This window comes from Schistocerca nitens, chromosome 1, assembly GCF_023898315.1.
Source record: "Schistocerca nitens isolate TAMUIC-IGC-003100 chromosome 1, iqSchNite1.1, whole genome shotgun sequence".
Classification (NCBI taxonomy): Eukaryota; Metazoa; Arthropoda; class Insecta; order Orthoptera; family Acrididae; genus Schistocerca; species Schistocerca nitens.
In genome coordinates this window covers 826,194,525-826,206,554 of record NC_064614.1, presented here as the reverse complement: position 1 = coordinate 826,206,554, position 12,030 = coordinate 826,194,525, and the positions used below count along the sequence as shown (strand labels likewise).

General features: G+C 45.8%; 1 protein-coding gene across 1 annotated transcript in view; it reads right to left on the bottom strand.

Moving 5' to 3' along the window:
* Positions 1 to 12,030, bottom strand: part of LOC126205577 (uncharacterized) — a 326,088-nt gene that overhangs the window by 238,879 nt on the left and 75,179 nt on the right. Inside the window, exon 5 of the mRNA XM_049938872.1 lies at positions 10,394 to 10,647. Within this exon, the coding sequence (XP_049794829.1) occupies positions 10,394 to 10,647 (254 nt within the window). The remainder of the gene's footprint in view (positions 1 to 10,393; positions 10,648 to 12,030) is intronic.

Below are 12,030 nucleotides of genomic sequence, written 5' to 3'. Positions count from 1 at the left end.
ATGGGACTTAACTTCTAAGGTCATCAGTCCCCTAGAACTTAGAACTACTTAAACCTAACTAACCTAAGGACATCACACACATCCATGCCCGAGGCAGGATTCGAACCTGCGACCGTAGCGGTCACGTGTATTATATTTTATCTGAATATGTATCCTTCACTTATGTATTTTATAGTGTATTTTACCATATAATTTCATAATGTAATAAGTGTAAACCATGTGCGTAGCGCCATACGCTAAATAAATAAATAAATCGGTATTATTTATTTATTTCGATATGAACAGTTTTCACTGTAGCCAGTACTGGCTACTCTCAATTCGAACCATCATCAGATCTGTAACGTATCAGACAAATAACACACCTTACATTGAATTCCTGAAACAATTCCGGTTAAATCGATATGTCACACGATATAGTTCCGTGAAACTGTACGAATCTTATTTATATGCAAACTGAATTAACAAACCGTCATCTCGTGAATATAAACCCACTAACACATTAGTAATGGCACGCAAGTAATTTCCCAGACCTGAGCTACGAGATGCAGTTCTGAGGGAAGGAGAATTTTACGACAGCAAAGCCCGTTCCATGCTCACCGAAACCACAGCGGGACATCTAGCGGACACAATGAGACGACGGAGCCACTGCGCAGGCCGTCGGCAAAAGCCGCCCTTGCCTTTGCTTTTAACGACGACACTTCACAAAGCCTTTCTGCAGGAACACGGCTGGAGAAGATAGATAAACGTCGGGAGAAACCTAACTCAAAACTTTTGTGACTCACTGTAGCAACCTGTGTTATAACTTGCATGAAAGAAAATGCTGTTTATCTCAGCATTACACAGCAGAAGTTAAAATCTGCCCTACAAAAGAAACAACGCCTGTGATAGGCTACAGAAACTATGACTGGCCAGAAAGAAAATACGTGGCCACCAGCTTTGACATAGGCAAAATGGAGAGAGAAAAGTTGACCCTTCTCCTGCAGCAAATCGTCGAGCGTTTGAGCAAGGCCACTCATGCAGAACTGAGACGATTGCGAGAGTTATTGTGTTAACACTTGTTCACTGCCTGGTTAAGCTCTTAAGGAGTTCAACTGCCAAGTCTCCTAGTATGGAGAGTGGCACCAAGCACTGACAGGTAATACCGTGTACCATGCCAATTAACTTAGCTAGGGAACAACTAGGAGTCTCGGCTTCACCGAAGACGTAGGAAATGTATCAGACTGGTGTTTAGCAGTCGAGATAGATTTAGAATAGGTTCTCAGGTTCACGGCTCGCGCCGACAGCAGCCACTGCGGACGCCCACGGAAGTTAAACATGGGCTCGCTCTATGTCAGTAAGTGATAGTCAGTTGTCACTCAGAACTGCGGTTGTCTCCGTGTCTTCTATTTTTTCGTACACTCATCCATGACCTTTAATTAAACGCAAGATATTCGATTTAACGAAAAGAATTAATCAGCCACTGTAGAGTGCTTTACACTCTGAAGTTATTGAATTGTTTTAATTGTGTACTTCTTTCTGATTGCTCTTTACTGACCCCATCCATTATCTGGTTATTTTAATTGTGCATTGTAGCTTAATTGATATCTCTGGCCCCAACTGTAATTAATTTGTTTGTATTTTATCGACCCCTGGACATGGTCATCAACCATCTTACTATTAAAGAACGTTAGTATAGTTAGGAACTTCGCTTCATAGTTGTGAAAACCCTATATCAATATTTTACCATCCCGTACGTATTACAGTTATGAGTGATCAGTCATAAAGACATACTTCAAGTAAAAATAAACCTTAATAACGAAAATCTAAGATAATCATTTTTTGCTGACATATATACACATCAAAAAAAGTTTTTCATCACCTCGGTTCCGAGAGTTCCGGAACCTGTATAGAAAATTGGAATAGAGATCAACAGAAACATCATTTCTGCCCTTTTTATTGCTCATGAAAGCCACATATTGCATGTTATACTGCCATACAGCGAGACCTTCAGAGGTGGTCGTCCAGACTGCTGTACACACCGGTACGTCTAATGCCCAGTAGCACGTCCGCTTGCATGGATGTATGCCTGTATTCGTCATGGCATATTATCCACAACTTCATCAAGGCACTGTTGGTCCAGATTGTTCCACTCATCAGTGGCGATTCACGTAGATCCCTCAGAGTGGTTGGTGGGTTACTTCGTCCATATACTGCCCTTTTTAATCTATGAATGGAGTACATGCTAGCCACTCTAGTCGAGCGGTGTCGTTATCCTGAAGGAAGTCATTCTCAAGATGTGCACGATGGGAGCGCGAATTGTCGTCCGTGAAGACGAATGTCTCGCAGTATGCTGCCGATGTGGTTGCACTATTTGTGAGAGGATGGCATTCACGTATCATACAGTCATTACGGCGCCTTCCATGGTCGCCAGCGGTGTACGTCGGCCCCACATAATGCCACTCCAAAACAGCATGGAGCCTCCACCTTGCTGCAGTCGCTGGACAGAGTGTCTAAGGCGTTCACCCTGACTGGGTTGCCTCCGACGATTGTCTAGTTGAAGGCATATGCAACACTCATCAGTGAAGAGAACGTGATGCCAATACTGAGCGGTCCATTCGGAATATTGTTGGGCCCATCTGTACCACGCTGCATGATGTGATGGTTGAAAAGATGGACCTCGCCATGGACGTCGGGACTGAAGTTGCTCATCATGTAGCCTATTGCGCACAATTTGAGTCGTAACACGACGTCCTGTGGCTGCACGAGAAGCGTTATTCAACATGGTGGCGTTGCTGTCAGAGTTCCTTCGAGCCATAATCCGTCGGTAGCAGTCATGCATTGCAGTAGTAGCCCTTGGGCGGCCTGAGCGAGGCATGTCATCGACAGCTCCTGTCTCTCTGTATTTCCTCCATGTCCGAAACTCATCCCTTTGGTTCACGCAGCGATGCCTGGACACTTCCCTTGTTGAGAGCCCTTCCTGGCGCAAAGAAACAATGCGGACGCGATCGAACCGCGGTATTGACCGTCTAGGCATGGTTGAACTACAGACAACACGAGCCGTGTACCTCCTTCCTGGTGGAATGACTGGAACTGATCAGCTGTCGGAGCCCCTCCGTCTAATAGGCGCTGCTCATGCATGGTTTTTTACATCTTTGGGAGAGTTTAGTGACATCTCTGAAAAGTCAAAGGGACTGTTGTCTGTAATACATACCCACAGTCAAAGTCTGTCTTCAGGAGTTCTGTAAACCGGGGTGAAGCAAAACTTTTTTTGATGTGTGTAGTTACGCCTGAACCCGTACACTGATTTCTGTTAGCAATAATGTTTCCTTTACAGGGAGTGTAGTGGAACCTACATTGAGATCATTGTCTGAATACATCACTGTCCACACTGCTGCACTCTTCTGAACTCTTCATGTGTGAGATGGTATCTTCCTACGTTGCAGGTTTTAGGTTCAACACAAATTCCTAAAACTCTCACAGAGCGTCCTTGCACAACTGAGGTAGGAAGATAGATCAGAACCAGTCACACACATGTTAGAGGTCACCTCTAATAAATGTTTTCTATAGTAAGCAGAACCATTTCTGAAAGCCGAAACCTTTTGCACCTAAGAACCTGAAGATGTCTATTATACTGCAACGGCAACTACAGGTAGGTTTTAGAAGTCTAGTTCTTGCAACTTTAGAAATTTTCGGCTAGATATGGCCCCAGGTAATCGAATTTTAATTTCTTTCCCAGGATGTGTATAGTGCGTTCGCTGAATGCAATAGCCAAAATAGTTCATTCTAAATTCCCTAAATCTACTGTAGCAAATACGAAGTTCGTTTTCCTTGTTACGTTAATCTAAAAAAGTACATATCTGAAGACGGATCGAGATGGCGCAGCGGTTAGCACACTGGACTCCCCTTCGTGAGGATGACGGTTCAAACCCGCTTTCGGCCATCCAGATCTAGGTTTTCTGTGATTTCCCTAAACTGCTCCAGGCAAATGCTGGGATGGATCCTTTGAAAGGGCAGGGCCGAGTTCCCTCGCCCTCTATGACACCATCCGAGCTTGCGCCCGGTCTCTAATGAACTCGACGTCGAAGGGACGTTAAATCCAATATTCCTTCCCCCCAAGTACGTTACATACCACTAGAATGTGGTTTTCAGCCTCCTCTAAGCCATATTTTTTTCCTATTTGGATCAATGTTCGCCACAAATTTAGAAAGCCTATGTACTGCTAAATGGTCTCAAGTCCTTAGCAAGCATTTCCACACACTTGTCAGTCTCTAAGTTTTTGTCGTTGTTCAAAATGTGTATGGAGGGAGGAAACTGATGGTCAAATTTACAAACATATCTTAACATACCAGAAGTCCTCGAACGATTGTTAGTAACTTTTTACACAATTTGCATTGCGAGACACCTACCGACTTATTTGAATCTGACTTATAAATACATGAAAGCTTTTCCCCTGCTGAACTTAGGCTCTGTTTCGTGACTGGTTTATGTTTCCCAATTCTTAATTTCTCCTCAATCTCCTTAAAGTCTGGTTTGTTCATTAGCCTGCTCCCTCCCTTATGATAAATGAGCTGCAATGAAACTACTCACGCAAACATATACCTGTCTATTCTGTTGTCACGTTAGATTGATTGCGCTCTCTGTTGTCAGCTGCAGCTGGCTGAGCGGGTACCGTGAAGCTTGCCAGACTTGCGGCCGCCCGAGTTGGCCTGATTTAACCACTGTGCTTCCGTAAACACGTACTCTTGTGTTTCGCTGCGGCAGGTTGGGCTGCTTTAATGGTTGCGGCGGAGACAGGGGCAGGCATGCTGGAAGAATTTGTACACCTCTGGCTGTGACAGGACGTCCCAGACGTGTCCGGCCATGGAGCTCAGTTTCTGCTCTTCCTGACGCTTTAGCTATCATTAGCCATTGCCCAACAGCACTTCCTTCAATTGCATCATTACTATACACTGCACACAAACGCTTATGCATGTACGCTACGTTTTATTTTTTTATATATAATTCAGTTACAGCACATTGCTATAATGAGTACCTTGTGTAGATGTCATTTTGATGGTTGACTAAAGCCTAGTTTACACGACGACACTAGGTTGCAGCAACTGCACCACCAGCCACTGCACAAGCGCGCCAGGCGTTTGCGCAACTCGTTGGTGAAACAAAACACTTTCGGCGTGTTCGAACTTTAGCGACACTAGTTGCATGACTTTTGAGGTTATGTTTGTTCAAATGGTTCAAATGGCTCTGAGCACTATGGGACTCAACATCTTAGGTCATAAGTTCCCTAGAACTTAGAACTATTTAAACCTAACTAACCTAAGGACATCACACACACCCATGCCCGAGGCAGGATTCGAACCTGCGACCGTAGCAGTCCCGCGGTTCCGGACTGCAGCGCCAGAACCGCACGGCCACCGCGGCCGGCGGTTATGTTTGTTCTTAGAGTGTAGACAAACTGAAATGTGAAGTGGGGAACGGAGAATAATGTTCGCTTTTTGGATATCTAAGCTTTGCACTGGTGTTTATGGGATTTCAGTGACGCTGATTAAAAAAATAAACAACTTATTGCTGCCGCTGAGACCGTCATGTGCGATCATAACATAGATGGTTTGACAATATCTGAGCTGCAGGGCAAAATTTATTGAGTTAGGAGCACATATACAATTGAATTAAGAAAAATACAAGCAAGTGTAATTCTAGCTGTGTCAATCCTCTCGTCTACAGGACTAAAATCCCATCGTTAGAGTTGGCCAACTCTTTGTTAAGGAATATTGTTGACAGGAGGGAAGGCTATACAAATTCAAAAAGCTACATTCTTTATTCTATATTCATCTATTTAAAACGTCGCTGCAGTGCTCCCCATTCACATATGTTAGAATTTTGAAATACTGCCACTGTAAAGATCTATCTTCCGAAGAGTAGTTTGGAAACCATTCTCTTCTTAATGCGGCCTGCTTCGAGTAATTATTGTTGCTAATGTTAATAATTATTACTGTTAATGTTAATAATTATTGGTGTTAATGAAATAGCGTCATCACCAACTGAAACCGTATCTTATAGCATGCCGAGTGTTCTCGATTGTAATGCACGCGATATGGTATGTAATTTCAGTTCTGGTGACAGTGCTTCATGCATTACAGTAGCTTTATTCCTTATCGCATAAATAACGCTATTTAGAAGAAACGTGAACAGTTCTGGTGACATTGAGAGATAATTATAAGAACTTCTTCGATCTTCCGCTATAAATTATTTCAAGGATTCTGAGCAACCGAGCTGACGTCTTTCCTTCATCCAGTCACGAATAGAAACACGTTTCTTATTTTTTTCTTATGCAACGATTCCACGCAACAAGCTTTAACTCCATCACAGCTCGTGCGATGTGCAGCTGCCAAAACTTTTATTTCAGACACGACACAGGGACCCACAAAACGACGAAACTGAAGTGTATACTGGTGTCGCCGTGTCTACAGTCATACATGAAACCACTTGTGTGCAACTAATTCCACGCAATGAGTGGCGCAACCCAAAGTCGTCGTGTAAATTTGGCTTAAGGCTCTGTCATTCGGTGGAATAGTTCGAAACTTCAGACATGTCAGAAGAAGCAACAATTTGTAGCACCTAAAAGGACAATATGCTATAGAGGGTGAATGTTAATAAAACCCAGAAACGGCAGCGACGGATTCCTGACTGGAAATAGAGGAAAGAAGATCCTATCAACATGTGCCCGGAAATGCATCGTTACCACTGTGGTTGATGCAGCGTACTGTAAGTAGCAGAATGGTCTGATATTCAACTCGGGAGCAAGCCGAGATGGGGTTTGTATACGGCCAAGCAGGTGGAAACGGTCGAGAGGCAGCACGGCTATACCAAAACAAGTATGCCCACAGATATGAACCAAATAGCACAGCCGGCCGGAGTGGCTGTACTGTTCTAGGCGCTACAGTCTGGAGCCGGGCGACCGCTACGGTCGCAGGTTCGAATCCTGCCTCGGGCATGGATGTGTGTGGTGTCCTTAGGTTAGTTAGGTTTAATTAGTTCTAAGCTCTAGGCGACTGATGAACTGAGAAGTTAAGTCGCATAGTTCTCAGAGCCATTTGAACCAAATAGCACAAAATTTTAAGCCCATTTTGGACGTTTGTGTGATCTTAGGTCCTTTCAGGCAGACGAACGCGCAGGGAGGCGGCGGACTGTGCGTGCACCAGATTTGGAGGACCGGGTTACACGATACTGAGACAAAGACTAGTACAAGCTCCAGGCAAGTGGCCCGCAAACATGGTGTAAGCCATAGTACGATTATGTGATCACACAAACGTCTAAAAAGGTGTTGAAATGTTGTGTTACGTGGTTGGCGTCTGTGAAGGTACTTGTTTTGGTTTAGCTCTGCTGCCTTTCGACCGTTCCTTTCTGCTTGTTCGTACATAAACACCATGTCAGCTTGTTCCCGACACGAATACCAGACCATTCTGCAGCTTACACACAGCCTGTAACACACGGCACGACATTAGAGAAATTTTCACTCGTCAGAGCCACCTACCGTGGCAACGACGTATTTCGGGGCATGTGTTCGTAGAACCTTTTTTTTCTCCACTACCAGTCACGAATCCGTCCCTGCAGTTCGTCGGTTTTATTGATTTTCACTCTGCATACACAATGTGCAAAAGTTAAGCACCATTTAACTTTCGCGTTATGTCTCACTGCGAAGTAACGCACCTGGATGATACTTGGAACATGCGTAGAAACAATTCCTACCGTATAATACCCGAGGTAACTGAAAGAATTAGGCAATGAGAAGAACAGAAATGTAACTTTTATTCGAAGGCAATAATTACGCTGAAGTCACTGCGATTTATGGTGATCTCCTGGACATCACAAACGGCGGGACATGTTTCTTTAGAGGGCGTCTGATCACCGCGGTCGGCACTGCATGCTCTGCAACGTGCTCCCGTGCTAGTAAGGAGTTCTTGTGTAGGACGTTACATTTCTCCACCAGTGTGACTGACAACTGTTGGATGGTCGTTGCTGTATGTGGACGTGCTGTAATACTTCTTCCAACGCCGTCAACACGTGCTCGATGGGATTTAATTTAGGGGAATGGGCAGGGTAGCCTGTTAGCCGAATATCCTCTCGACCCAAGAACTGCTCCTCTTGCGCTCGCTGTTCGAGGCTGCAGCGCGTTGTCATCCATAAAAATGAACTCAGATATGTGGAACGAGTACAGTGTCGCAATAACGTTGACCAGTGAATTTACCGTGTTCAAAGATTACGAGGTGAGTGCGCCCAAGCAATATTATCTCTCCCCACACCATAACATATCGATCACCAAAACAATCATGTTCAGCAATGTTCCTGGTGGCTTACGTGTTCCTACCGCTCCCCACGTCAGGGTACGTCGAGCATGGGAGGACACTGCAGGGCATTGCCGTCCGTTGTCATTACACACCCTATTGAGGACCATATCCCATCTTTTTTAGTGTCTAGGACCATCGTGAATTCTAACGATTTCAGTGTCATTTCTGTTCGTCTCATTGTGTATTTGTTTCAGGCACCCTCTGTACTACACAGCAGCACTTCATTCTACACTACTGACCATGAAAATTGCTACACAAAAATGAAATGCAGATGATAAACGGGTATTCATTGGACAAATATATTATACTAGAACTGACATGTGATAACATTTTCAAGCAATTTGGGTGCATAGATCCTCAGAAATCAGTACCCAGAACAACCATCTCTAGCCGTAATAACGGCCTTGATACGCCTGGGCATTGAGTCAAACAGAACTTGGATGGCGTGTACAGGTACAGATGCCCATGCAGCTTCAACACGATACAACAGTTCATCAAGAGTAGTGACTGGCGTATTGTGACGAGCCAGTTGCTCGCCCACCATTGACCAGACGTTTTCAATTGGTGAGAGATCTGGAGAATGTGCTGGCCAGGGTAGAAGTAAAACATTTTCTGTGTCCAGAAAGGCCCATACAGCACCTGCAACATGCGGTCGTGCATTATCTTGCTGAAACGTAGGGTTTCGCAGGGATCGAATGAAGGGTAGAGCCACGGGTCGTAACACATCTGAAATGTAACGTCCACTGTTCAAAGTCCCGTCAATACGAACAAGAGGTGACCGAGACGTGTAACCAATGGCACCCCATACCATCACGTCTGGTGATACGCCAGTATGGCGATGACGAATACACGCTTCCAATGTGCGTTCACCGCGATGTCGCCAAACACGGATGCGACCATCAAGATGCTGTAAACAGAACCTGGATTCATCCGAAAAAATTACGTTTTGCCATTCGTGCACCCAGGTTCGTCGTTGAGTACACCATCGCAGGCGCTCCTGTCTGTGATGCAGCGTCAAGGATAACCGCAGCCATGGTCTCCGAGCTGACAGTCCATGCTGCTGCAAACGTCGTCGAACTGTTCGTGCAGATGGTTGTTGCAAACGTCCCCATCTGTTGACTCAGGGATCGAGACGTGGCTGCACGATCCGTTACAGCCATGCGGATAAGATGCCTGTCATCTCGACTGCTAGTGATACGAGGCCGTTGGGATCCAGCACGGCGTTCCGTATTACCCTCCTGAACCCACCGATTCCATATTCTGCTAACAGTCATTGGATCTCGACCAATGCGAGCAGCAATGTCGCAATACGATAAACCGCAATCGCGATAGGCTACAATCCGACCTTTATCAAAGTCGGAAACGTGATGGTACGCATTTCTCCTCCTTACACGAGGCATTACAGCAACGTTTCACCAGGCAACGCCGGCCAACTGCTGTTTGTGTATGAGAAATCGGTTGGAAACTTCCCTCGTGTCAGCACGTTGTAGGTGTCGCGTCCGGCGCCAACCTTGTGTGAATGTTCTGAAAAGCTAATCATTTGCATACCACAGCATCTTCTTCCTGTCGGTTAAATTTCGCGTCTGCAGCGCGTCATCTTCGTGGTGTAGCAATTTTAATGGCCAGTAGTGTATTTATATGCAAAAGATGGGGTATTATTTATTAAACGACGCTCATAGAGCGAAATACTGAAACTCCCTGATGATGTTCAGGGAAAACATACAGCAGTACAGGAAGCTGTGCAGGAGGGTGTTTCGCTTCACAACATCTCCTCAATTCATTCTGCACTGGACACAGTCACACATGCTGCTTCTTTGACCAGTCTAATTTTCCATCACTCCGCATAATACCCTGACATGACACCCACTCAGTTTTTCCTCTTTCCCCAGAGTTCTCGATCAGCCAAATTGCGAACTTTTACAACCAAGGTGGGTGCCAAGTCATCCATTGATGGTACAACTGTGTTACATTGAAGGGTGAGTATGCAGAGAGGGACGAAAACTATCAGCAAGTCGCAGCTCGATTTTTTGAGGTGATACTCAAAACTGACCCGTTGTGACGTTGCCTACCTCCTGAGGAAGGCGTCGTCCAGGTCCCAGGGGTGGTTGGTAGCGGCGACGAGGACGACGTGCGGCTGGCTCTTGCCGGCGCCCACGCCTGTCCCCGACAACAGCCCGTCCATGGCCACCAGCAGCTCAGCCTTGAAGCGGCGCGACGCCTCGTGCTCGCTGGGGGAGCCGCGCGCGCAGCACAGCGCGTCCACCTCGTCGATGAAGATCACACTCGGCGCCCGAGACCGAGCCTCCGCGAACAGCAGGCGAACCTGCAAACGCCGCCACCGCAAGTTAAGACTAAAGCACCAACTTCTGGAAACATTTCGCAGGACCGCAATTTGCCCGTCATGACCTGCATCGGTACAGAGAGGTTTCGACTGTTATCCTGGAAAGCACGTGGTCTAAATCTTGTACCAAATATTAACATTGGGTCATAGGTTGCCGACGAATTGGTGCGCCACCACTCACAAACGACTGATACGTTCTGGCACCGAGTTGAAGCAGCATGAAATGATAGCCCGTATTTTCCATCCAAGCTTAGTTGGGCTCTATGCACGGCAATTGGAGTCCCCAGAAATTACCACTCTGTATACTAAATTTCGGTCACTGTATACTTCAACTCATCTAAATATTTAATCATGTATTCTTCCTACTGTACTGTATCCGCACAGTTAGTAAGATTTCGTTATTTTCTATCCTTACTGGTGTTGCAGTTTTAATGGCCAGGAATGTATAACGCTCCGAGAGTGAGAGCTCGGTATCCCACTGCCTTTGCCTAACAAGCTCTCACCTTCATAAGTTTACTCACTCAAAATATGTATGAAGTAATTACAAAAGACCAATAAAAAAACCGGCATTATTAAGATACCAGAATGAGCAGAGGCCAACACGCTGTACAGAAGCCCTGTATGGTAATCAGTGCAGCACATGTTCAGCAGCTGCACCTGCACCTTCAACAGTGGTTTCCAGTATAAGGAAGGATTAAGCTTGTGGAGGGGGGACAGGTGTGATGGAAGGGGGTTAAATGAAATTTGATAAAGGAAAGAATAGTTAGGTTAATCGGACAAGTCGAGTCAACATTAATGCATCGCCGGCCGGAGTGGCCGAGCGGTTCTAGGCGCTACAGTCTGGAACAGCGCGACCGCTACGGTCGCAGGTTCGAATCCTGCCTCGGGCATGGATGTGTGTGATGTCCTTAGGTTAGTTAGGTTTAAGTAGTTCTGAGATCTAGGAGACTGATGACCTCAGAAGTTAAGTTCCATAGTGCTCAGAGCCATTTGTACCATTAATGCATCAGCGTCCATTGGTGACACACCAGAAGGTTAGCAAGTTGCATATCTAGGATTCAGTCTGCTTTTACAGTTTACTTCTTCAGTTAGACTTGCTACAATGGGTACGAGTGCGTATGTATGCGGACGCAGAAGGAGCTGGCCGCAGTTTGGAAACTGCTGAATGCACTTTTGGCTACAGTCAATCACCTTCAGGCTGCTGCCTTTAGGTGTAGCATTCGCGGAGAACCTGGCGTGTCGCATGGGACACTTCGTGTGTCGCTTGTCTCGCCCAAGGGCTCTGCTGCCGAGGCACCTCCTATGTACCCGATGCGATGAATCTGCCCTCACAGAATGGTGACCGGCGGGTGGTAACGCATTTGT